Genomic DNA, 27,359 nt, shown 5'->3' on the forward strand with positions numbered 1-27,359 from the left:
GTGCAGTTACAAAGTGCTTTACAAGAGATCTGTCATCTGTCATCAAAAGCAACAGGCATCAATATATCATAGCGATGCCGATGTGTACACCCTAAATTTTCTGGATTTTTGTTATAATTCTTGGCTAAATATTTTCACTTGCTGTTCCTGTGTTATTATGTCATTTTGATTAATGTTGCAGTACTTTCTGTTTTCATAAATTTATCTGGCTGCACCCCCCCACTGACACCAGAAGAATGTCTGACTTTGTCTGGGACAAATCGAAGGTATTGCACTTAAACAACATCTGAACTCAAACCGACTGTATCTGACAAAAAATGACTATAACCTGCAGGAATAATAATTTCCTTCAGTTAAACTTTAACAAATCTGTATTCCTGCCTGTTCTTCTTTCTTTCTTTCTTTCTTTCTTTCTTTCTTTCTTTCTTTCTTTCTTTCTTTCTTTCTTCCGAAGAAATCCTTCTTCCCATGTGTGAAAAATCACCAAATTTTGCACAAAGGTCCAGTCCCATGCCAGATTACCTCAGCTGCAAACTCAAGCCAATAGTCCTGATAGTGGCACCTCTAAATTTCAAAACTTTGAAAAATCATAACAAACCAACCATATGTGCTACAGCTTTGCAACTTTCATCAAAATGTAGCCCAAATACTGAAGAAACTTTTGTACACTTACACCTATTGCAAATTATGAAATCCATCACTCTTTTTTTTCAAAAACTGTGAAACTTATTAAACCTATCTCCTCCCACAATTTTTGCTCAAATGTCACCAAACTTGCTACAGAGCATCTTCAGACTGTCCTACACAAACGATCCACACAGATTTTTGATTTATCAAAATTGAGCCTACAGTGCATCAAAATGTTTCACTGTTAACGGTACTGTAAACATACACTTGCAAATTCTTGGTAAATAAATCTTCAATGTTCATGAAAAAATGGACAAAATTCTAGAGTCATGGTAGATGATGTGTGGTAAATTTCAGAATTGTATCTCAAAAACTGAATTTTTGACAGCATTTTGAATTTTGCTCTCATGTGAACAATTGGAGTTGGCAAAACAGACTAAAATACATCAATAAATATCGAGAGAAATAACTAAAACCTGGACGCCTCACTGACTGTCTCACTGATTGTCTCACCTGTCTCACTGACTGTCTAACCTTTCTCACCTGTCTCACCAGTCCCACCTTTCTCACCCATCTCACCTGTCTCACTGACTATCTCACCTGTCTCACCCAGTCTCACCTGTCACACCTCTCCCACCTGTCTCACCCACTGTCTCACCCATCCCACCTGTCCCACGTGTCTCATCTGTCCCACCTGTCTCACCCACTGTCGTACCTGTCTCACCCATCTCAGCCACTGTCTTACCTGTCTCACCCACTGTCTCACCTGTCTCACCTGTCCCACGTGTCTCATCTGTCCCACCTGTCTCACCCACTGTCTTACCTGCCTCACCCATCTCACCTGTGAGGAAAGGTAGCCCACTTAATGAATGTTTGTCTGTGTTGTGTGGATTTTCGTCCTCAGGCTGGGCCGTCCAGCAGGGACTGCAGGACTCCACCAGAGAAGGATAAAGGTGAGATGTTTGGAGAAGAAAGTCCACTGAGCGTCAGAGTGTTGGACCTTCAGACCAATGCAAAGAGAGTGATGGTGGCACAGAGTGCTCTGTTCTTCAACACATTATCCTTTGTTGTTTCTTCCCAGGGAAGAGGAAGTCTGCTCGATCTGATCAACCTGATCAAACTGAGTTAGCCAAAAAGAAATCAAGAACGAGTGAACAATCCTGTGACGCAGCGATGGGAACAGGTGCAGGTATTTTACCACTTTAAATGATGCTCTAATGGCTGACAGTGACCTGTAATATGTAATTCAGTGTTAACTGTGGGGCGTATATGTGCTAAGAGTTAACATTAGAGTGCACGAGTCCCAGTTAACAGGCCTTCACTTTGACTTTTCAGTGCTGACTGAGGTGAAAAAGACCATGAGAGAGGTCGGTGACAGACTGGATGAGCAGGTGAACACGGAGCTCAAGGCCTTTCTGAGGTAAGTTCACATGACATTCCTCTTCGTTTTCATGTTGTGTGATCAAACTGTCTGATTTCCAGCTGTTGTAGCAGCACAGTGTCTGACTTGATGCTTAGCATCAGTGACTTGAATGTGATCAATAAATAATGCCAATATATTTTATTAGCATTTTGCACTGTGATGTTTAAATACCTGCAATTACAGCTTTTTCCACTAAAAAAAAAAACAAAACAAAAAACAAGTTCGATCTGTGCTGAGGAAAACAGACTTTTGGCAACAAAGACGAGCAAGTCATATTGTGAGAGCTCAGTGTTATCACAGTATGTGATAACCTGTCTCACCTGTCTCACCCACTGTCTCACCTGTCTCACCTGTACCAGTGGCTGTAATGAGCCTGTTTCCACTGCATGGCTTCTCAAAACATGAAGTGCAACAGAGCAGGAACAAGTGGCTCTTTTGTGACACACATAACAGTAAATCCTCACTGAGTGACTGTGAAGTGACAAAGAGGATATAAGCAATAAGCAGACAGTCTTTCTTGCTGACTGCAGCCTCATCCATTTTCTACTGCACCTACAGTTTGACAGTCACTGCTTTAAAGCATGCTTCACCTGCTTTTCATATTTGGCTGTCTTCCATATTTACTTTGAAATTTCTTTCACAACAGGGATAAAATTAATGATTTGGAAAAAGGCAGAAAGGAGACAGTGGGCATCTTTGGTAAAACAGGGGCTGGAAAAAGCTCTCTGATCAATACCATCATTGGAGAGAAGGACCTGTTGCCCACTGGGAGCATGACTGCCTGCACCTCAGTCGTGACGAAGGTGGAGGCCAATATGAGCAGCTGCAAGTATGAGGCAGAGATTCAGTTCATTACCAAAAAGGTAACACGCACACACACACACAAAAAAAAAAAAACCAAAAAAAAAAAAACCAATGTGAAATATAAAAATGTACAGCTGTGAGGTTCATGAAGGTTGTCATTGTGTAATACTGAAGTTTTGTTATTTGTTTGTTAGGAATGGGACGATGAGTTATGGTTCTTATTAATGAACAATAATCCAGAGGATCCAGATGAGGAAGACAATAATGACGCCGTTGATGATGATTGGGATGACCATGAGGATGATGATGACGGTGATGATGATGATGGAAAGATCTTAGCACTGTATGGAAAAGACATTAGGAAAACCCTTGAAGAACTCATGGATGTCAAGCATTTCAGAGAAATCCCAGAATTTCTCAGATCTACAAAGAAGGAACTGAAAAGTGACACAGTGAGTTCTGATGGTTTCTCTTCATATTCATTCCATATTTAATCTTTACAGTCACCATTTTACAAATCTGTAACAGATGATCTTTCAAGTCTATGCATGCAGATGTGGTTGAATGAGGCTCAGTGTTCACACACCATAAGCCAAGGCCTGTGTGTTGGTCTGTCTGTGCACCGCAGGCCGCAGAGCTATCTGCTCGACTCCAAAGGTTCACAAGACATGACGAGGAAAACGAGGCAGGACGACAGTACTGGCCTCTCGTCAAGTGTGTGACCATCAAGGTGCCAAGAAGACCAGGTGTCCCCGATCTTCTTGAGCACGTCACACTTATGGATCTTCCTGGAACTGGAGATCGTAACCAACACAGAAATAAAATGTGGAAAGAGGTAATGTATTCACACCTAACATGTCTTACTGAACTGTCATGTGTTCTCAGGGTGCACCATGTAGTTACTGCACCCAGAGACGCTCGCAGGCTGTTTGGTTCTGACTGTGTTCCTGCAGTTCGTTGGCAGCTGTTCCACTGTGTGGATTATGGCCGAGATGAATCGTGTCATGGCGGAGACCGAGGCCTGGGACATCCTGAAAAACACCGCCAGCCTCATGGGAAACGGTGGAGAGTGTCAACGCATCGTCTTCATCTGCACCAAGTCTGATGACACAGGGATGTCAAAGGGGTAATGTCATTCAAGACACAGAGTTTACACAGCTGAGGGGATATAAGACAGAGCGGGATCATTTTGATAGAAAAGGTGCAATCGTAGACAGTGCAGCTTAAGTGACAACCGATGCCTGTGCACTTATTCAACCCTATGAAGCCATTTGTATCATGTACGATACACGTTATCAAATAACACATTCCGTTTTCAGTTTAATCAATACTTGACCAAAATACTGTTGTATACCTTTGGACACTTCCCCTGTTCACCCTGGACCATACCATTGGCACTTCCATTGTGTCATATATGATACAACAGAAAAACCGTATGTATTAACATATTTTTTGAAAAATCTTTTTTTTTTTTTTTTTTTTTTTTTTACATTTTGTTATAGGACTAAATAAAGGGTTCAGTTTCAAAAAAATTGAATTTTCTGCCAATTCTTTCATAGTTCAGGCTTTATAGGGTTAAGGACAAATTCAACAATGAATTTTTAATTTTTGTCAAAGTTAAAATGTGAAAGTGGATGGTCTAATAATTGGATTTTACAAGTACGACATGCATTTTTCCAGGTCTAAAGAGGAAAAATGTGAAACCATCTTAAAAAGAAACAAGCGAGCCAAAGAAAAAGTGATGAAAGAATTCAAGAAACAAGAGCACATTAAGGTAAGTTCTGCAGACTGACACAAAGCACTTTACAAAGGCACAATGTGACAAATCCTGACAGTTTTTCTGTTCTCTCTTATCAGAAACATCTCAGCGACGACAGTGATGACGTTTTCCAAGTGTTCACAGTGAGCTCCCATGAGTTTGTGAATGCAGACTGTCTACAGAAAGCTGAGACTGGTACGTGGTGGAGAAACGTGTATTGGTATAAGATAAAGACACCAAATAGTTCCAGTATTTCGGGGTCCAAGCATGAAGTGCTGTGACCCGGTTGTTTTCTGTTCTCCTCTGGTAACAGTAATAGAAGAGAAAAAGTCACCAAACTTTGCAGTTTGGGTGGAAATCACCTGTGAGCCAGATGGTGGCGTTACAATAGCATATTTACACTGAACTGTAAGTGACAGCAGCAAAATTATGTTTTTCCTGGATTCCCTGTAAGAAATCCCATTGTGCCTCTGGGAAGACTTGCCACAATACCGGCCACAACCCATGAACACATTAAGATATTGATCTGAAATTTGAGACACTTTGACTACGCTGTTCTGAAGCGTGTTGTGTTTCACCACTAAGGGGCGCTACAAATGTGAAACATTTACAATACATTAATTGTTTAATTATGTCTGACCAAAGTGGGCATGACTTCTTGTTGTTGAAAGCTTTCACATTCCAAACTCCAAAAATCATGAACATTATAACATTACATCCTGAGGAGCTGACATTTCTGTACGTCCACTGATGCTGAGGTCACTTCATAAATCTGTCTCTCTCTAGTTTGCAAAATATGGAAAATCAATCAGTGTCTAAGTCTCTGAAAGTCTTCCTGCTGATGCCACTAAAATCGACGCAGACGTTCTTTAGATGGTAGATATCAGAGCAGTGATCAAAGCAGTGATTTTCAAAATCTTACTCTAATTTGTACTGGATGCACAACAGTTTTGTTTTTGGCTCAGTGTTTGATCAAGCATCAAACAATGTTTTTTTTTTTGTTTTTTTTCAGAATTTTATCATCTGTTAAATTGTTGTAAATTTTTAAAGTTTAAACAGACAGAAATACCCCGTCTGTCACATGTGATGTCACTGCCTGGTGTGTAGCAAACCATGTCAAACCATGTCTCAAATCCCAAGGTGGCCATGTTACAAGAACATCCAAAGACATTTTAAATAAAAAAATAAACATATGTGACTTCTGATGTAGATATCAGCATCTGTAAGATGTTGTACTTTTTTTTCAGAACTGCCCAAACTTCAGGAGTTTCTGCAAAATCTCAATGACCGTCAATCGAAGACATCAAACTATGTCTCTGAAGCTTATGGGATCCTCTCTCTGATTCAGGGAGCCAAACGGGGAGAAAAGGTATGATCAACTGGAAATGGCTGAAGTTTCTGAAGAAGCTTTAAATGTGCTCGTTGTTGAAATTGTGGTCATGTCGTTCCCTTTGCTGTGCTGACTGTAGGCGGCAGTGTGTTTGGTTTGCAGGTGGTTGCTAGGATGTTGCTAGGGTGTTTGGTGGTTGCTAAAGGGTTTCTAATTCATTCATAGTGCGGGGTGTCATAGTAGTGATAGCAACTACAAATTGCATTTCCTGAGGAAAATTAATGTGAAAGAAAGTGAATTGAAATCAATGCTGTTTCTGAAAAAAACAAAACAGCTGAAATATGAAAGCAAAATCCTAACAAAAAAAACCCTAAAAATAAGATAGTTGAAGTATTTTAAGCAGTATTTTATGTAGCTCAGGTAGTAGTTGAAGCAGTAGGCCTAAGTACTGTAAAACAGTTGAAGCGGTACATGAGGTACTTTAACCTTATCTTAAGTAGCTTAAGTACCGTACTTGAGGATGAGGAAGATGAAGCAGTATTTGTAGAAGCTTAATCAAGTATTTCAAGCAGTAAAGTAACTGAAATAGTGGTTGTAACTGAGTAGTTTGAATATTTGAAGCTTTAAACATTTAACATCTCATTAGGGTCCGGGCAGCCTAAGCTGCCAGGACACTATTGTATTTCCAGGTCTTCTTTCTTTCTTTCTTTCTTTTTCTTTCTTTCTTTCTTTCTTTCTTTCTTTCTTTCTTTCTTTCTTTCTTCTTTCTTCTTCCGAGGAAATCATACTTCCCATGAATGAAAACTCACCAAACTTTGCACAAACAAATCAACCATGCATGGTACAACAGTAGCAGTAGTAGCAGTAGTAGTAGTAGTAGTAGCAGTAGTAGTAGTAGTAGCAATAGTAGTAGTAGTAGTAGTGGCAGAAGTAGTAGTAGTAGTACTAGTAGTAGTAGCAGAAGTAGTAGTAGTAGTAGTAGCAGAAGTAGTAGTAGTAGTAGTTGTAGCAGAAGTAGTAGTAATAGTAGTAGCAGAAGTAGTAGTAGTAGTAGTAGTAGCAGAAGTAGTAGTAGTAGTAGTAGCAGAAGTAGTAGTAGTAGTAGTAGTAGCAGAAGTAGTAGTACAGCTGAAGAGCTTCAGTAGATGTGACGTAAGCACAATACTAAAAAGTGCATAAAGCTGAAACTCAAATCCAAAAACTATAAAAGACACCAAGAAGCTGCTCAGAGGTCACACAGTCCAACTTCCTCTGACCCGTTTCAGGTTTAAATGAAGTTTGTAGCTTGTAGCTATGAGATAGATAGATAGATAATTTATTCATCCCAAATGAAATTCACAAATGAAGGTGTCTATGAAGGTGTGGTTAAGTTATCAAAATGCTGAAAAGCACCAAAAAGGTATGAAGGAAGCTGGACATTTTCAAAGTTGGATGAAGTTTGTAACTCAAAGTTTACAATAGAAAAAAGTTTGAAATGTGCTGAATTTTCAACGTCCGGTCCCCTCCTTTTTCTGCTTGTGCTTTATTTACTCTGGACACTAAAGACATATTTTTTAATGTACTGGGTTCAATTTCAGGCTCAACACAAAGGAGAGGTGTGCAGACTCCTGGAACAAACAAGAACAGCACAAGTTCAGAAAATGCGTCGATCCATGGAAGAAGCTTATGAGGGTTTAGAGATCTGTCTGAGTCAGGGAGTTCAGAAATCTCAACAATCCTATGAAAAAGACATGAAAAAGGCCATCTTACACCCTGTAAGTATTGCAGTAATTATTCTGTTCACAGAATTTTTTTTCACATGAAAATGTTAATTTTCCATCTAACAAATTAGGGCTTTGTCTTGTCTGTTTCAGAAAGGGAACAGGGCCAAAGGATTTTACAAGAAGCTGAACTCTATGGTTAGGAACGGTGGCATCTATAAGCCAACGAATAAGAGAAAGCAGACAATAAACATCAACGAGATCTTAGCTTCACACATGAGAAACTGCATTGACAGAAAGTTCAAGGAGATTTTCCCGTAAGGAACTTAATGTGCACAAAAAAATGGTTGTTCCAGCATGTTCGATGTGCCGGTGACTCCATGAGCTGTGCGCTGCCCCTGGATCACAGCTGGTTTTGATGTTTCAGGAACGTCAGGAGCCTTAGAGCCTTCAAAGGAGCCATCAGTAAGTTCACTCTGCACACAGAGCGCCTGGCGGACAGGTACCAGGACGTCTCGCTGCACCTGATATTTCTAAAGTCAGAGGTACGTTGTCAAAATAAAATGTACATATTTGTCATACTTGAATATAAACTATATTGCCAAAAGTATTGGCTCATCTGCCTTCACGCGCATAAGAATGTGAGTGACATCCCATTCTTAAACCATAGGATTTAATATGATATCTGCCTACGCTTTGCAGCTATAACAGCTGAAAAGGCCTGGCTCGCAGTCTCTGCTCTAATTCATCCCAAAGGTGTTCTATCGGGTTCAGGTCAGGACTCTGTGCAGGCCAGTCAAGTTCTTCCACACCAAACTGGCTCATCCATGTCTTTATGGACCTTGCTTTGTGCACTGGTGCGCAGTCGTGTTGGAACAGGAAGGGGCCATCTCCAAACTGTTCCATAAAGTTGGGAGCATGAAATTGTCAATAATGTCTTGGTATGCTGAAGCATTAAGAGTTCCTTTCACTGGAACTAAGGGGCTGAGCCAGGGGCGGACTGGGACTAAAAAACAGCCCTGGACTGTGACTAAGCCTGGCCCAAAACAAAGGATGCACAAAAACTCATCAGCCACAGACACGGGTCTCAAAATACTTAAATATTAACCCATGATATTTTACCTTCCAATTTTCAAAATGGATTTATTACTTAATAATCTTAATTAGTTTCTGCAAAAATTACTACAAAAAATAGTTTGGTAAATTTCTGAGTGTAGATAAAAGCGTAGCAACCTAAAATAATATAACATCAGATTACCAATACCTGGCATTTAACACTCATTATCCTCCTTTCATACTTACATGCCCTGCGCTTGTCTGGGGAACTTCCACCAGCTCATGCATCTGTCCCTCATCTATCTGTCCCTGTGCTGCGGCTGCAGCCTCAGCTGAGTCAGCCCCCTGCACAGCGCTCTGTAAGCCTGCGCATCTAAGGGCCTACCGGCGCATTGTTGCTACCTATCGGTCTGGATATGGAACAACAGTAGATTACAAGCAAAAAGGGGAGGAAAAAAAAAAAAAAAAAGACCGTTCTGGTATTCTCCAGAATGTCCAGATGGCCGGAATAACAAGCCCACACCATAATCCCCCCTCCACCAGACTTTAAACTTGGCACAATGCAGTCAGATGCTCTCTAGTTTGTGTTTGTAAAGTTTGATGAGGCTGTGATTGCAGCTCCAAGACTGTTTAGGCCCCAGTCTGCACACACACACCATTTTACAGCAGGCCACAAGAACACATGTGGACTGCAGGCTTTGGGGCCCAAACTGCATGGGATTAGCAGAAGGTGGGCGTGTCTGCAAAGGGGAGAGAACCCATTTTCATTCATACAGCTGGAGGTCAGAGGTCAAGGGACCTGCTTTATGTGATATTCAAGTTTAACGCCACATATCTTGCACTGCAGACATGACGCTTCAGTGGAATAAAGCCCAACTTTGGAGCGACATTTAGCTGCTTAGAGCCGAACTGGCATGACATGCATGGTACTGACGGATTCCTGAGGTTGTCTTGGCTGACACCAATATGTTTAGTTTAAATCAACTAGAAATTTTTAAAAAAATTAATGAAAAAATCATTAAAAAAATGATTTGTCATACGTAAATGAATCTTTTGTCCCATCACTAGTTTTTAAGATGGGTTTTTTATTCGCTCTCTAAACATCTCTGAATCATGGCGGTGTAGTTAAGGTTCTCTGGTGTTTCCCTCAGCATGTTCGCAGAGCGCCCCCTGGTGAGCACAGGGAGCTTCAGTGGCTCTCCTTCTGTCTGACACTCACATCAGTTCAGCTGAGACTGACATTAGACAGGAAAATGTTGTTTACACACAAACACACAAAAATTGAGTTTCGAACTTGTCGGGAGTCAGTTTGCTGCTGACTGCAGGATTCATCTCTGCTTTGTTTCATCTCTCTGGAAGGAAGAAAAACTGAAGATGGAACTGAATGATGGCATCAGAGAGCGTAAGAAACACATCTACAACTCTCTGGAGGAGTCCATCAGGGCGTCCATGCAGCCGTGCTATGACGGTAAGAAACACTTGTGTGAGCAGGAGCTGCTGCTGCTGCAGAGCTGCAGGTGCAGTCAGTGAAGGTGAGGACGTGTTGATGTTGCAGATGCAGCGCGAGACAGCGGGACCGGCACCTTGCGAAGGATGAGGGACACGATTCAGACCCACCTGCAAGCCTCCAACGGCCGCATGTTCAATGAGGCGAAGGAGGACATGTTACGCCAGCTGAGGAGCCTGATGGTGAGTAATGTGTGGTGCAGCTCTGAGTTCAGGCCAGTTTGAAAAACCCACTCTGCTCCTCTGTCACATTCTTCCTGGCTTTTTCTAAAATAAAGGATACCTGTCAAAAAAATGTAAATAATCATGAATAATTACAATACATCTGACATTTTAGGATGAGAGAAATAATACATAAAGGCTATTAATACAAATTGAGTAGAACTGGCATGGGCCCTTTTTGGGTGGTTCCTATTGCCATGGCAACAGCCCGTACCTGTTCAGTGATGTCATGGCGTGGGTGGATCTAACATCAGCTGACAGGAACATGTGGGGACCAGCTAGTTGCTCCTGATCTGGAGTCTCACCTGGCAGGTTGCTATTCAATGACTTTATTAACAACGACGCAGCTGATCAGCTGATGCTGACGCTCACCTGAGAGGCTGCTGCCAACAGACCATGTTCACACGGCGGCCATGTTCCTCGCCACTGTCCTCACATGGTGCTGCTGTGTTCCAGCTGCAGAACCACAGAGAACCTGACAACCTGCTGTGGTTCCACCACTTCCTGACTGAGGAACAACTGAAGAAACGATGGAGAGAGAAAATCCAGAGGGACATCGGCTCAGATTTCAAAATAAAACAACAGATTTGATCACCTGTTAGCTACCATTAGCATTCAGCCACTTAATATGACTAGCGGTACCGTTGGCATCACATGATCCGACAGGAAAGCAGCAACTGAACAGTGAAATCTCAGTGAACATGGAGACTCATTTATTAAAGTGTGGCACTGAAAGCTGCTAGCTGTGCTGAAGCTGCAGAGTAACATTAGCAGGGTAACGTTAGCACAGTAACATTAGCTGGGTAACATTAGAGGAGTAACATTAGTAGGGTAAGATTAGCAGGGTAACGTTAGCAAGGTAACATTAGTAGGGTAAGATTAGCAGGGTAACGTTAGCAAGGTAACCATAGCAGGGTAACATTAGCAGGGTAACATTAGGAGAGCAACGTTAGCAGGGTAACCTTGGCAGAGTAACGTTAGCAGAGTAACGTTAGCAGGGTAACCTTGGCAGAGTAACGTTAGCAGAGTAACGTTAGCAGGGTAATCTTAGCAGAGCAACGTTAGCAGGGTAGCGTTAGCAGGGTAACCTTAGCAGAGAAATGTTAGCAGAGTAACGTTAGCAGAGCAACGTTAGCAGGGTAACCTTGGCAGAGTAACCTTAGCAGAGTAACGTTAGCAGGGTAATAGCAGAGTAACGTTAGCAGGGTAGCGTTAGCAGGGTAACCTTAGCAGAGAAATGTTAGCAGAGTAACGTTAGCAGAGCAACATTAGCAGGGTAACCTTGGCAGAGTAACGTTAGCAGAGTAACGTTAGCAGGGTAATCTTAGCAGAGTAACGTTAGCAGGGTAGCGTTAGCAGGGTAACCTTAGCAGAGTAACGTTAGCAGGGTAACGTTAGCAGAGTAACGTTAGCAGAGTAATGTTAGCAGGGTAACCTTAGCAGAGTAACGTTAGCAGAGTAATGTTAGCAGGGTAACCTTAGCAGAGTAACGTTAGCAGAGTAATGTTAGCAGGGTAAACCCCCTGTATCAGCTCTCAGCCGACACAGGAGAAATACCCAGATTGTGGACATCGGCAATAATCATTCCAATTCCCAAGAAACCCTGCCCACAGGATAATAGTGACTTTAGACCAGTAGCACTTACTTTGACAGTTATGAAGTCATTTGAATGCACAATGGTAAAGAAAGTAAGGGACGAGGTGCAGCATCTCCTTGGACCCCTACCAGTTTGCATTTAGGAGGCATTTACGATAGAGGAACAAATGATACTCTTAACACAACAACCCATCTTATTTTAAAATACCTGGAAAATAACATAGCATATGCGAGGCTCCTGTTCATGGATTTTACCTCCACATTCAACACAATTCTTCCCTTAACCAATTAGATGGTACTATGCATTTCTCACTAAGAGACAGCAAAGGGTGAGGGTCCTCTATAACACTTTGGAAATAGGTACAGGGGCCCCACAAGTTCTGTAAGTTCTGCTTTTTTATTTACAGTATACACAAATAACTGTTGAAACCAGCATTCATGTAACTACATCATAAAATTAGTGGTGTCAAATTATCGCGTTAATTGAGATTAATTAATTACAGTCATATTTAGCGCGTTATGTTTTTTAATCGAGTTAATCTAATTTTTAATCTCTAATTTTACTTTTTATAAAATCGGTTTGTAGGCGTTGGGCTTCCTGTGCTTAAGTTGTTGGGGGTGGAAAACAATGGTCAGTCACACCCTGAAGTGGACATTGATTGGCTGTCATTGTGTTTGTGCCGGCCTGTCACTGGCCCGGTGGCCTGCCCGTCTTTTTTTTTTTTTTTTTTTTAAACAGGTCGCCGGCCAGGCCAATCAGCTGTCGGTCCGGTCCGCTGGCCTCACCAGTCTGATCTTTTTTTTTTTTTTTTTTTTTTTTAAGTCAGAGAGACAGGCCAGGCCAATCAGAGGCCAGCAACCTGTGAAGAGGTCAAGACATGATTGGTTTGCTTTGATTAACACCCGCCCCAACAGTCCGAGTCCGTTGTAAACAGGCAGCTTATGTTGAGGAGGGGGTGTCGCGACTCGTGTGTGTGTGTGTCTGACTGTGGAGGAGAGGAGAGGAGGTGGAAGAAAAGGTTGCGTGATCGAAGTTAATACATTACCGTATTCATCCGAATATAAGACGATATTTTTTCCATTTAAAATGCCCTGAAAAAACGCCCTCGTCTAATATTGGGGGTCTAAGCAAATATACATGTATTGTGCATATGTAAACCAGTAGGTAGGCTCGCCTGATGCCGCGATTACCGGCGAATGGCCGCATTGCTCAGTCATTGCAGCCGCGTATGAACAAAAATTGATATGGCAGTAGGCTATGTGTGCGCCGCTCACCTGCCAGATCCGGCAGACCAGACCCGGTGCCACGGCCGGCTCGCCTGATGCCGACCGGTGGCTTTTTTATTCAAACAAGATTTTGTCCATATAATTTTTTTTTTTTTTTCCAAAAAAGGGTCTTGAAAAAGAGGGGTCGTCCCCCCGACCCGCATCGGACTGATCTGCTACAATAATGTAATGAATTTAAAGGGAAATACTTCAAGTTCAGGGCTTTTCTCAGCAATTTTAGGTGAGATTAAAAAAGAGATTAATTAGATCAATTAATTACAGATCATAATTAATTAATCTCTCAATTTTTTTAATCTCTTGACACCACTACATAAAATATTCTGAGGACACAGCCTTGTTAAGTTTATTAACCTAGGACTCAGACATATCAAGCTACAGATCAGAATTAGCTGATGTTTTAAATGGTGTGAGGAGCACAACCTGTTGTTAAATGTCAGGAAGATGAAGAAATTATTTTTGACCTCACGTCAGTAGGTGACCACAGCCCTGTGCTTATAAACCAGGAGGAAATTGATCAAGTGAGCACTTTCAAATACTTAGGACTGTACTTTGATTCCCAGCTTAGATGGATGGATCAGGTAGAACATGTATGCTCAAAAATAAATCAGCATCTGCACTTTTTACGGAGGTTCAGGACACATGGTGTCAATAAAGAAATGATGTTGTTTTATAGGGCATCAGTTGAGTCAATCATCATAATGATTTACGCCTTTCCTGTCGTATCATGTGACACTATCACACAGTACCGTTAGCCAGGAAGTGGCTGAATGTTAACAGCTGATCAAATCTGTTGTTTTATTTTGAAATCTGAGCCGATGTCCTTGTGGATATCTCGAGTTGTTCTCAGTGGAACCACAGCAGGTTGTCAGGTCACGACGGCCCAGGCCTCCTGCTCCGTTTGATGCTAATCTCCTTGTGTGTGTGTGTGTGTGTGTGCGCACGCGCGCGTGTGTGTGTGTGTGTGTGCGTGATGATGTTTTGCTGCTGGATTAGGACTGGATCCAGAAGACAGTGGAGGACAAACTGGAGAAATCAATGACGCTGTCGCTCAGGACAGACGATACCTGCATACCAGGTGAGGGAGGAGCATCGGTCACATGTTTTGGAGTGTTCTGTTTTTCATGACATGAATACAGCAAAAGGTTCAGCAGCAGTCCTTTAACCAGACGTGTTGCAGATGTCTCTGACGAGTACGACAAGTTGAGGAGATTCCACGAGGCGCTGACAGGACGTCCTGGGACAGGAGCGTCGCGGGACAGGTACGACTCTCACCAAACCGAGAGCTGCAGCCGCTCACGTCCGCTTTTAATTTGAAAATGTTTGTTCCGTAGTGTTGAACCAGTCGGCCCGGGAGCTGCAGGTGGAATCGGCTCTGTGACACCAGCACAGGTAGACACACACACACACAGGTAGGACAGGTAGACCCGGCGTGGGCCTTTCTGGGCCTTCATTCCACAGCGAATTAGTTTCTCCAGATGGTTCCTGTCCCATGAACAGCTGTGAACATTCAGCTGATGTCACAGCGTCAGCAGGAGTTTGTTTACATCGGGAGCAGAGCCGTTATATTCCTGTAATATTCCTGTGATATCCCTGTAATATTCCTGTGATATTGCTGTAGCTGCTTAGTTGCTGTGTGTGTGTGTGTGTGTGTTTGTGTGTGTGTGTGTGTATGTGCTGCTCCCAGTGTAAACTGTGGCAGTGCATGTGTTGTTCTTGCTGAAGGCCTATAAAGTAAAGCAGGGAGGTTAATAATGCTGAGGGGAGTGTGTGCAGCGTCTCTCCCTCAGCATCTCCTCAGGTTCTCCTGCTGCGACGTCGTGACAGAGATCCACCAACAGCAGTTTCAATAAAGTTATTCAAACAAGCTCTTCTGCTGACACTGTGACATCAATGAACGCTACAGCGGTTGCCATGGAAACGAGAACCACCTGGAAACTCTCCGATTTGTCATGAAATGAAGGCCCACAAAGTCCCACGGTGGGCCTGTTCTACCTGTTCTGTTTCTATGGCTATTCGACAGAGTTGACTGTATTTTTAGAGTCACAAGCCGTGTGTTCCATTATAAAGTGTGACCACAGTCCAAACTGCTTCCAGGAATCCTCGGTGACGACTGGAGACAGTGGCCAGAGAGAGCGCGACTCCGTGGCTCCCCCTGCAGGTTAGTCTGACCATCAGATCGACAACATGTTACCTGCATCTGTTATGTGCATGTAAATGTGTAAGCTGTTAAAAGAAATGCTGTCAAAGTGGAACAAACCCCCACCACGCGTTAGCACATCCATCACACATCTCAAAGGATGGTTTTAATTAAGATAGATGGATAGATATTTATTGTCACTGCATATAAAAACACAGCGAAATTTAGTTTGCAGCACCAAAAATCAGCATAAAAAGGGCATAAATAAAGCTTAAAATAATACACAGGTATATTGCACAATAATAAATAAATAAATATAGCTCAGGTGAATTGCACTTAATTAGCAGTCCAGTGAGGGCCTGCAGCACCAGGGGCCTCATGTACAAAGACTTGTGTGGATTTCCTACTGAAACATGGCGTGCGCCTAAATCCAGAAAACATCATATGCACAAAAACATCCAGATGTATGAATCTGCGCGTACACATGAATCCAAGCACATTTCCTTTGAACATTTGAATCAGTGTGGAATTGAGCGCACATGTTGGAGTACCCTCCGTGTCCACGCACATTTAAATATGCTAATCATATTTAAATGAGCCCAGCACCTGAGATTGCCCTCTCTGCATGATCAGAAAACTACAACCTCAACATGAATGAGACGGAATAAAGAGAAATTTCATGGAACGCAAGAGGAGTGAGTGGGAGAGTGTGTGTGAGGCTGTCAATGCTGTGGGGTCGGAAAGACACACACACGCTGAGGTAAAAAAGAAGTGGTCAGACAAAGGTGGGCATTAAGCGGAGGACGGCTGCCCACCACCAAAGTCTGGCCCAAACAGGCGGGGGGACAGGAGAGGAGGAGTTCACCAGAGAGTTAGGGTTAGGGTTAGGGTTAGGGCTAACCCTAACCCACCAGCAGAGAGTCGCCGCAATTGTGGGTGACACTACTCTTTCAGGGGTGGTGGGAGCACATGTGGGTGACTCAGATTACCTCCAAGGCAAATATCTTTTTGTGTAACTCACAACAAACATGTTCATTGTATGGGTCAATAGCCTGCTCACAGCCCTATAAGAGGTTTATGCATAAATGTATGCATGGTATTATTTGGTTTGACATAAATCTTTGGCTTTTAAATTTAAACATGCCAGTATATGAAAGGTGATATCAAAGACTTTGACTCATGTTTAAGTACTCAATTTATTGCTTTAAAACAGACAATGAGACAGGAGACACGCAGTCACAGCCACATGCCACAGACTTGGGGGATTCCTCCTCCATCCCCGGCGTCTCCTCCAGCATCCCCAGGATCTCCAGCATCTCCTCCAATGTCCCCAATGTCTCCAGCACCAGTGCGCCACAACCACCAGCTGCTGCTGCTGCTGCTGTCCGCCCAACTGGCCGTGTCCTCACCTATGCTGTTATGGAGTCACAACAGGAAATAGTAAAAGCAATCGGCGGCATAAATGATCGCCTGGATCAACTGATAGGCGTCCTCACAAATATCAGTGACTCAATAAATGCATTGGTGAATAAGTGAATTCTGTGTCCTCGGACGGCCAGCTCCCTCTGGAATGCCCCAGTTGCGAGGACTCCACTAATCTAATTGCAGACACGTGGGTGTGTTAATTATTCATCAGTGTTAATTATTCATCATTGTTAATTGTTCATGTGTCTCAGATGTACACATCACTGAGGACTAATTGTTTTCACATTATCAACAGTTTCCCAGCATCACCTGTAAGTGTCGCCAAAGGACCAATAGCTGTAGAAACGTGCGTACGCCAGCTATGAAGTTGGCGTGAGGCACCACATATTTCCACGGTCATTTCTTGATATATCTGAACTTTGCCGTGGAAAAGGACGTACACCACATTTTTGTGCGTACGCACACTTTGTACATGAGGCCCCAAGTCAGCCCAGTTGGCCTCTATGAATGGGAGTGTCAGGGTGGAAATGTTGGAAACACTCTGAGATTTCACAGTGACTCTACTGATCAAATGGTGCTTGCTCTAAACTTCATATATAAATTAGGAACAACCCAAAACAAAAGACTCAGAACAAGCCAGTGGCTAAAGCTAGCTTGTGTTAGTTTACAAAGTGATTTGTTTGATTTTCCCTGATAAATCTGTTTATGTTTGGCATAAACTGCCATTTTGTTGTAAACTAGACCTAAACCAATCTAAACCCTAATCTTAACTCTTTCAAAATAAGATTACAGTAATATATTATGACCTAACCACAACCTGGCACTAACCTGAACCAAACCTAGATCAAAATTATACCTAGATAAATTATTCTTAAACTAGACCAAAAACCAGCCATAACCATAACCTTAGCCAAACTCAGACTTTAAATCATTCCTAAACTGGACCGAGACCAGTTTAAACCCTAACCTGAACCCTTCCAGAATCAGATTAACCCTTTAAGCGCCAAAGTCGCAAAATTGCGACAAGCAACATTGAATAAAACAGGCTGTATCTATAAATGTGGTGCCGAATCTTGTTACTACTTTTCACCAGGAGATGGCGGACATGTGTGCCTGTAGTCTGAGCAGCATTTGTGGGCGTGACTCTATTCAAAGTTTTAGAGTAAAAAGAGTTTGTAAAACACCCTCCGACGCAGAGACGCGGCGGCGAAGCAGTGGTAGTAGTGCTGAGCGTAGCGAGAGCAGAGCAGAGCGAAAGAGTGTTTTTTCATTTACTCACGATGCCGAGAGGTCGGTTTACCGTCGACGAAGTACTTCGTCAGGTACTGGCTGACTCCGATTCCGAGGAGGAAGACATGCAGTTGTCCAGTGAAGCAGAAACTGACGTTAGTAGTGACGGCGAGTCTGCACGCCACAGTCCACAATCAGCACATTGTATAGCGGATGCTTCACCTCAGCGTGGCTGGGGTGGAAGCATTCTGCGAACGCCAAGCAGGGGACGTGGTCGAGGTGGCAGGGGGGCTCATAACACCGCAAATATGGGTGAATGTAGCGGGGATGAAAACAACCGCGGTTGTTGTGGCAGACGCGGGTGAAGCCGCGGGAAAAAACACACCGCTAATGGCGGCGGAGGTGGTGTTCACTGCCACACCGTAAATCACGGCGGCGATGATAATGATGATGATGGCTGGCAGTTCTTGAGAGAAGAGGAAGAGTATCAAAAGTGGATCCGAAATTTTGATGAGCCTGTTGGTTATTGTGGAGACGATCTGACAAATTCTGAGCCCATTGATTTCATCTCTCTTTTTCTGAATGATGAATTCTGGAGCCTCATTACCAATGAAACAAACAGATCTGTCCAGAAAATTGACATTTTCCAATATGGCCGCCACCTGTTGATGTCACAATATGCAAATTAGATGAATAATTTCACTCCCATCACAGACTGAGTCATACTGAACAATTTTCTCATTGACAGTATACCTTTATCTCAAACTACTTTCAAGTTATAGCCTTTTGAAATCTTGATATCAAAATTGTATATTTTCTTGAAAAAACTCCGGCGCCTAAAGGGTTAAAACTCTAACCTGAACCAATTGTGGTGAGGTTGAGCCGCTCCTTCTGATTGGTTCCTCTAACAATAACTGTGAGCTACATGGGACAAAGGGCTCAAATGCACGACTCCATAAAAAGTCCACAAGTTTATTTACCAGGCAAACAAAGTCCAAATCAACAGGCAGAATCTCAAGGCAGGCAAAGGTCAGTACACAAGGCCGGCTGGAAACACGAGGGAAACCGCTGCAGAGTCGTAACATGAAGATAGGCAATCTGACACTGAGGGAGAGTTAACAGAGGGCTACTGATGAGGCTGGAATGAGGGACAGGTGAGTGGTAATCAGGGGGAATGGGCAGGGGCGCTGCCAGGAATTTTGGGCCTCATGAAAAAAAAATATATATGTATTTACTAGTTGTTGGTTTAATAATTTTATATTAGTTTTTACCTATTTTTTGGGGCCCCTGTCAGGCAAGGGCCCTTGGAATTGTCCTAACTTTTCCCCCATATACGGCGCCCCTGGGAATGGGGAACAGGTGCGCTGAGGGAACAGGAAACTGGAAGTCTGCAACGAGAGAGGAGTGAGGATTTCAAAATAAAACAGGAAGTGCAGATGGATATGAATGGCAACAAAGAAAACATGACCTTAATATTGGGGACTTGACGGAGGAGTCATGACAAATAACTTCATGCCAGCCAGTGGTCAGCAGCATTGTGACGGCGTTGGGGCTGCAGGGTTCTGGGTAACTGGTAACTCCTCACAACATGAGCAGCTGCTCTGACAGGCCTGAGTTCTTCCACCCCAAACTCAGCTGGCCACGCCTTTATGGAGCTGCTCTGTACACTGGGGCTCAGTCATGCTGGGACAGGAAAGGGCCTTCCTTCCCCAAACTGGTCCCACAAAGCTGGAAGCAGAGAATTGTCCAAAATGTGTCGATGAGCTGAAGCGTTCAGATTTCCCTTCAGTGGAGCTGAGGGGCCGAGGCCGAGCCCAGAAACACCAGCCCACAGCGTTATCCCTCCTCCAGCAAACTGCACAGTCGGCACAATGCGCTCAGGCAGGGAACGCTCTCCTGGCGTTCCCCAAACCCAGACTCATCCATCAGACTGCTACATAGTCTGATTGGTCTGATTGGTCGCTCTGCAGAACACGTTTCCACCACTCCAGAGTCCGGCGGCGGCGTGCTTTACGCCGCTCCGTCCGCTGCTCGGCGTCGTGCTCGCCATCGTGCTCGGTGATGTGAGGCTGGCGTGCAGCTGCTCAGCCATAGCGCTCAGTTTCTGTGCTGATGTTGATGCCAGAGGAGGTTTGGAGCTCTGCAGGTACTGAGGCGGCAGAGTGTTGGACTCTTTTACGCACTATGAGCCTCAGCGCTCGGTGACCCCGCTCTGTAACTTTACGTGGTGCCACCCCCTGGTGGAGTCGCTGTGGTTCCTAAACGCTTCCACTTTGCAATAATCCCACTTCCAGCTGATGGTGGAATATCTAGGAGGGAAGAAACTTGAGCAGCTGACTTGTTGCAGCGGTGGCTTCCTGTTCCATCACTATTCCAGCAGCACGCTGGAACTCAGTGAGCTCTTTAGAACCAGACGCTCTGTCACTGATGTTGGGAAAGGCAGACTGCATGGCTGCTGCTGGAGGTTACACACCTGTGGCAACGGGATTGAAGGAAACACCTGAATTCACCGATTAAAAGGTGTGACCCAGTGCTTTGATCTATGTTGTGTAGATCTAATTACTATACCAGTCAAGTCACAACTATGGTCACATTTTTTAAAAAATTAAATGGTCTCTTTTTTATTTTACAAAAGCCCAAAAATATACTCACACACTGACTTGTGTGTAAAACCAGCCAACTGAGCACAGCAGCGGGTCCCCAGGTGGCTTTTTTTTTTTTTTTTTTTTTTTTTTTAATCTTTTTTTAATGATTTTTCATGGTTCACATGTACATTAACTTGGCAATACAACATTCTCATCCATCTAACTGTTAATTACAATTTGCAAAAATCACACAGCAGTATATTTGCAATTCCATAAATAATACAGAGATGAATGATTGGTCCTACCACTATAAGTGATAAAATCTATAAGATATAGAATAAGAACTAAACTCCCTAGAACAGGAATGCTGGGGTGTCCCTTAGTGATTCTAAGAAAACTTAAAACCTAGCCCTAGATAAAAGATGGTTGTACCGGTGTGACATACCTAATCCATCTTTCTCATCTTTTCAAAAACACAACTTGTTGTAGTCTTATATTCTTTCCATCTTGAAAATGTCAATCCACTCATCCGCTGTAGGTTTTTCTGGTTTTAACCACTTCCTTGTAATGGCTTTCCTACAAGCAGCACTTAGAATCTGAATAAATATTTATCATTAGAGGTGACATGTACTGATGGTAGAATTCCTAAGTATAAAGATACAAACTTAAATGGAATGTCTATCTGGAATACTTTTTGCAAAATTTCCTACACCTCCTGCCAGAAAGGGAACAATATTGAACAAGACCAAAATATGTGAAAATGATTTGCCTCAAGGCATCCACACTTTCTCCAACATACCAATTAATTGGTATAGTGTCTTTTTTGCGCTGGAGTGATGAAAAATCTAATAAGATTTTTCCAGCAAAACTCTCTCCATAGCATTGAGTTTGAGGTTTTCCACTGTATTTCACATAGATGTTCTCAAACTTCTTCATTTATAACTAGGTTTCCTTCTGTCTCCCATTTCTGTTTTACATGCAATGAGCTGCCTTTCATTTGTTGTAAACCCCTATAAAGTCTTGAGATAGTTTTTTGATTTGAGCCTGAAACATATGCATTCATAAAGACTTTTAATAAAATGTTATCCCAGTGCTCTTGTTTGATCTCTTTCCGTATTTGTTCAATATATATGAACCTGTAGAAATCTATAAAAATCATTATTATTCAAACCAAATTGACTCTTTAGGTTTTGAAAATTGTTCACTGACCCCTACACAAAAATGTGCAATATGCTGTTGATCCATGCATTACCCATCCTTTAAACCTTGAATCCAAATTTTTAGGCACAAAATCTGGATCAAAAGCACACCATCTCAAAACTTTAGTTGCCTCCTTTAGATGATTTTGAGCTATTACCTTGTTCCACAGCTTACGCAGCAAACAAATCCAAGGGTTTCCCAGCTCAGTTAACTTATTCCTCAACCCCTTATCCCTGATTGCCGCCTGAACTGGAAACTCCCCTGTTATAGCCCCCTCAGTCCCAGGTGGCTTTTTATCAGGATGGTGGTTCCTGGGTCGCAGGAACCAGAGTTCTGCTGCAGGAGGTGGTTTGGGTCCCAGGTGGCTTGAAGAACCGCCTCCTCTCTGCTAATATCACCTGGGCAAGTGAGGTGGTCATTTTGGATTGGTTTCTGAGTTATAGGTTTGAGTTTCTAAACCATGTTGTGATGCCAGGACAGTTAATAGATTCATCAACATGATGCTGTCATATCCGCTCCATGGACCCTGAGCATTCACACATCATCGATGACAGAGCATTGTTTTTGATGTGGCACATAAAAAGATATTCCACATAAAGAAGCACAAAACAAACACATAATAAAACTGTAACCAGGTACTAGACCACTGACTGTAACTTTAACCCTCTATGGCATGAATTTTTCTCTTAAGGCCGGATTATGCTTCCGCGTACGGGGGTTGTGCGAAGCACGCATTTCCTACGCAGCGCGTGTGTGTCCAACATACCTCTGCAAAACACACTGAGCAATTCTCCGCCCACCAACGTAGACCCTGTGACGTATGGTCGCTACTCTTCTGTACGTCTTTGTAATGGCGAGAGGACGAGTCGTATAGGTGCGGGTACTTGCGCACCTCCTCGGCCAGGCGTTCTTGCGCGAGATCCAGCATTCTCCAAAGTTTTCAAACACAACCGACGAGTCGAGACACAACAGTTGTTTTAAAAATGCCGCTGCCGGCCGGCACAACAACAAGATGTGATGCCAGTTGCAACAAAATGCCGGAAATGATGTACTTCGGCGGACCAATCACAGCTCTTATGGGGCTGCGTAGGGTCCGCGTAGTTACAATTTTTGGGAGGCGCGCAGCAAGGCTCTGCGGCGGTCGCACAACCCCCGTAAGCTTCGCACAACCCCCATACACTCTTCTTACGCAGAAGCATAATTCAGCCTTTAGGAGGAAAAAAATATTTCACTCTAGTTTTTGGAAGCTTGGGGGTCCCTGATAATATATCAAGGGATCCCCCCCGCACCACCACCCCCCAGATTTTGGTTTGTTGCCTCATGGCAACAACATGCTATGAGGGTACTAAAACGCCAAGGTTTTCTATATTATATAATAGGTGGAATGAGGAACAAACAAGCAATAAATACATTAAGAAATTTTATTTGAACAGCAACAGTTTCAACATTTTTTTTTTCAACAAACATCAGCCACAAATGGTGGGTTAGAGGTTAGCTGCAGTGTGTGTTTGTGTTTCTGAATTTGTGTTCCTTTGGGGTACTGAGTGAATCAGTGTTTCTCTTTTTTACAAAGCACAGTCTACATTATTCTGTGTGGAACCTCAGGAAGCAGTTGCTGGTGGATGTGAAGCAGAGGTGGACGTCACATTTTTGGCACTTGGCTTTACGTGTACCTTTGCATCCTGGTACCTTGCATCTCCCTTTTTTTTTCATCCATGACCATCCAGTGGGCTGTGGCGTCAAGACGCACATCAGGGACCGGAATGGGTGTACTGGGTCCTCTTCTCCTCTTTTCCTCATACTCAACAGCAATTGTGGAACTGGGACGACCTCTCTTACACTCCAGATTCTTGCCACTTTTGCACAAGCTTTCAGCAATATACGACTTGAACGTATAAAGCCTCATCTGTTCCTCTTTTCTCATCCCAGTGCTGCTGCAGTCAGCCAGTGGTACCACTTCTTCGACCTGATTTTGTTGCGGTAAAGTGCGATGAGAGAGTCCAGTAGATCCACCCCACCCATATTCTTATTGTACTCTCTCACCACCGCAGGACAGGTGACTTTGATGTTTCTCTTTTGCTTGCCATCCCACCTATCAACATCAGTGAATGGGTGTGTTCTGATGTAACTACTGAGAAGACTGACTGAACGGTTATCATACCACTTCACAGCATGCAAGGTGGTTTCTCTAACCATGGCCATATTCTGTTCAAAAGATCCACGTCCAGTTCTCTTCAACTCACACATCAAGTTGACACCTGGTAGTCTTTCGTTACGAACAGTACCAGTACAGTGAATTCCCTGCTGAGCAAGTGTGAGTATGAGAGGGACACTCATAAAACAGTTGTCAAAGAACATCTTGTAGTTCTGCTGCATGGGTATTGCCTGGGCCAGGCAGAGGACAACGTTGCCACTTGCTCCTACATCTGCCAGCTCAGGGAGTTGTACAACTCTCCCTGTGTAGATCTCAAAGTTGTGTGGGATACCATCAGAGCCAGCCAGGATGAGTATCTTGTAGCCCCATTTCTTTGGTTTTGCTGGCAGGTATTGCTTCAGTCTATTTCTTCCCCTGAAAGGGACCATCTGCTCATCTACAGCCAGCTTCTCATCCATTGGGATCATCTGCAGCTTCAAGGTAAGGTGAGTGACCAGTGGTCGGATTTTGCAGAGTGGATCATTTTTTCCTTGCATCACTTGATTGTTGTTGAAGTGCAGTGATTTCTTGATGAACTCCCATCTGTTCAGCTACCTGGGACACTCGGGTGGCCTTGTTCCAAAACATGTGGGTGTCTGGTAATCCAAACAGTGACATGTACACTGCTGTACCCATGAACTGCTCCAGTTCTTTAGTAGTGAGGTTAAGGGGCTTATTGGTGTCCCACTGAATAGCATATAAATTTGACTGCTCTACAACTACTTCCAGAATGTCCTCAGAAAAAAATATCTTGAAGTAGTTGTAGGGGGACATTATATTGACCGATCTTGGAAGACTGGCCTGCCATTCTGGGTAATCGGTGATGTTGGCACCGTGGGGCGTTCTCCACTGGGGTAAGTATGGAACATGTTGTCTCAATCAAATACGCTTCTTCAGATATTCATGCACATCACACATACTATTTATGCAAAGTTATTTAAATTTAAACATTTTAAAAAGTGAAATTTATCTTACCTTCTGATAGCAGTATGTCCAATCCGGCTTTGGTCCCAAAAATGGCTGTTCCACCCAAGACAAAAGGTCACACCCACACCCACCTCAAATTTGATTGGTCACAGACTTGTCACCAGACTTTTAATTTGGTACTTTTCATTTAAAAAATTAAAAGGAGGGTGTATGGGCCAAAATAATGGTTTGTTTCCTGAGGGCAACACCATGCCATAGAGGGTTAAGGGAATATTCCAAAATCCCTTGACCAGATGTTGGACACCATGTCCACCTCTGGACATCCAGCGATTCAGTTCCTATGGGCAGCATTTCCTGTTAGCTTAGCATAAAGACTGGAAGTCTATGGGAGTTGTTAGCCTGGCTCTGTCAAAGTGAAATAATAACCCTTCCAGCCGCTCTGATTCACACAATGGATCATGAGGATCAAAGCAGAGAGGTTTGAGGTTTGAGGAGAATTTCATCATTGGTGGATCTTCCTTCACCTTCAGCGGTGTGAGGATCACTGCGACAGACAGAAGGAAGAGGTTACAGCGCCACCATCTGACTTCCCCTCAAACCACTGCAGTTTTGTTTTTTAATTCCAGCCAACGGTCAGAGCAGGAGAACGCTGCCCTCTCTGCAAGACATCGCCCAGAGTAAGAGAAAAGAAATGCCCCAAATCATGATGGAAGAGCCGGGCAAAGAGCGAGTCCCACAGGACGTCCCCAGAGGACACGCCACCGTCCAGGGGCTGCAGCGCTCCTTTGAGGACAAACTGAGGAACCAACAGCAGCAAGGCAATAACCAAGGTCAGTTGGCATAATCCAGTCCAACCAGTTATGGGCAATTTGGTTTTTAAGGAATATCAGGAACAGACTGACACTGGTGGAGTCTAAACACTTCCTGTTTGAGGGATCAAAGGCACCTTTAAAGGAAAACTCCCCTCAAACATGATCTGTGCTGAAAACAGTGGGTCACACCCATGTAACAGGAAGTCAGAGTAAGCAGTGAGCAGCCAGGAGGGAGGAACAGTCAGCTCAAGAAGCAGCAGTTTAGATGAGAGGAGCTTTGGAAAAGTAAAGAACATGGTGTTGCATACTTTGATTTTGTCCCGTGCCGCTCCTCATGTTTTCCTTTCTCTCTCCTCTGCTGTGTGTTGTGTCGTCGCTGCTCTCTGCCGAATTACAGCTGCAGCTCCTCGGCCCCGGGCAGATCAGACTCCGCCTCCACCAGCAGACAAGAAGCTGCGCATTGCTCGGACCGCCTTCATCAAGCGAGTGTCCGAACCGGTTCTAGATGCTCTGCTGGATGAACTCCTGACGCTGGAGATTATAAACAAAGGGGAAATGGATGTGGTCAGAATAAAACCCAAGACAGAAAAAGCACGAGAGCTGATTGACATGGTGATGAATAAAGGAGCAGATGCCAGTTCTCACATGATAACTGTCTTCTGTGAGCTGGACCGATATCTGTCCAGAGAGCTGAAGCTCCACTGAGGCAGGAAGCTCAGCCGGCTTGCTGCTTCCTGCTCCAGCAGCAGGCTGGAGGTCAGGGAGCTCTTTATGCCGAGCGCCTCTTTTACATCTTGGTGAAGGCAGACTGCATGGCTAGCTTTTTAAAAATAAAATTACCTATATTTCTTGACATTAAAAAAGGTTTTTCTTAAGATTTCTTCCATATGTTCTTTCTATCATTTCCATTGTTGTAAGAAGTAAAGATAGGCACCGTTTATGTTAAATGCATTTTGAACCTGCTTTGTCTTCATCTGATGATGAAACTTTGGATCAGTTTCTTCTTCTCTTGTCGAAACATTTTGATCAGACGTGCACAGGACTGGATTCCTTTAAACCTGGACACAAGGGCGTTGGTTTGATTTTAACATTGGTGGGGACATAAAAGCGCTCCAAGCTGGCGCCCCTGAAAGTTGATGTTTCTTTGCATTTATGACCGCAATTTCGTGTCATGTAGAGCTGATCAAATAAACAAGCCAACAATCATAATCAGAAAAAACACTTTTCAGGGACTGACATCAACTAAAGAAAGACAAGCAGGCAATTTAACAGAGTTCTTGTCTGTACTGCAACTATGCATCATCCTGTACATCCAGCCTCCAGCCAGCACCACCTGCTCACAGGCCACTGACCACCACCGACCGGCTTCACCTCTGGCCCCCTCCATCTCCTCCAGTCCCCATCTCCCCATCGCTGCTCCGGCTGCTAGCACAGCTAATCACTGGCGGTTCTGGGGAGGGGCCAACAGGGGCCAGTGCCCCCGTAACACTGAGTCTGGACCCCGCTGTGGCCCCCCCTCCGAACAAAGATTAGAAATTG

The 27,359-nt window shown here is 43.6% G+C and overlaps 3 protein-coding genes across 6 annotated transcripts in view; 1 reads left to right on the plus strand and 2 right to left on the minus strand.

The window, feature by feature from the left end:
• LOC115371029 (nuclear GTPase SLIP-GC-like) overlaps window positions 1–27,359 on the minus strand; it is a 121,557-nt gene that overhangs the window by 73,596 nt on the left and 20,602 nt on the right. The gene's annotated exons all lie outside the window — the stretch shown is intronic.
• The window catches only part of LOC115371234 (nuclear GTPase SLIP-GC-like), an 83,607-nt gene that overhangs the window by 46,893 nt on the left and 9,355 nt on the right, over window positions 1–27,359 (minus strand). The window lies entirely within an intron of this gene.
• On the plus strand, window positions 206–26,656 carry LOC115371226 (nuclear GTPase SLIP-GC-like). 4 transcript variants are annotated; one of them, XM_030068443.1, is made up of 22 exons: window positions 206–266; window positions 1,532–1,580; window positions 1,709–1,816; window positions 1,963–2,047; window positions 2,697–2,913; window positions 3,049–3,306; window positions 3,483–3,689; window positions 3,808–3,980; window positions 4,535–4,628; window positions 4,712–4,808; window positions 5,861–5,982; window positions 7,521–7,697; window positions 7,797–7,960; window positions 8,071–8,188; window positions 10,059–10,167; window positions 10,255–10,388; window positions 14,304–14,385; window positions 14,488–14,569; window positions 14,642–14,699; window positions 15,405–15,468; window positions 25,635–25,838; window positions 26,218–26,656. In XM_030068443.1, exons 1-22 carry the CDS (start codon window positions 237–239, stop codon window positions 26,523–26,525), a joined length of 2,940 nt encoding a protein of 979 aa, XP_029924303.1. In that variant the 5' UTR covers window positions 206–236; the 3' UTR covers window positions 26,526–26,656. The 4 variants fall into 4 exon arrangements, with proteins under 4 accessions (XP_029924303.1, XP_029924304.1, XP_029924305.1 ...); XM_030068444.1 differs by having other exon boundaries at window positions 1,709–1,810; XM_030068445.1 differs by lacking the exon at window positions 1,709–1,816.

Source organism: Myripristis murdjan, chromosome 14, assembly GCF_902150065.1.
Source record: "Myripristis murdjan chromosome 14, fMyrMur1.1, whole genome shotgun sequence".
Classification (NCBI taxonomy): domain Eukaryota; kingdom Metazoa; phylum Chordata; class Actinopteri; order Holocentriformes; family Holocentridae; genus Myripristis; species Myripristis murdjan.

Excerpts from the sequence above, each read along its gene's own strand:
- LOC115371226 (XM_030068443.1), top strand. The coding sequence starts at position 237 with ATGTCTGACTTTGTCTGGGACAAATCGAAG. Across the intron at positions 2,914-3,048 it reads TTCAGTTCATTACCAAAAAG|GAATGGGACGATGAGTTATG; the intron begins GTAACACGCACA and ends TTTGTTTGTTAG. Across the intron at positions 10,389-14,303 it reads GCCAGCTGAGGAGCCTGATG|GACTGGATCCAGAAGACAGT; the intron begins GTGAGTAATGTG and ends CTGCTGGATTAG.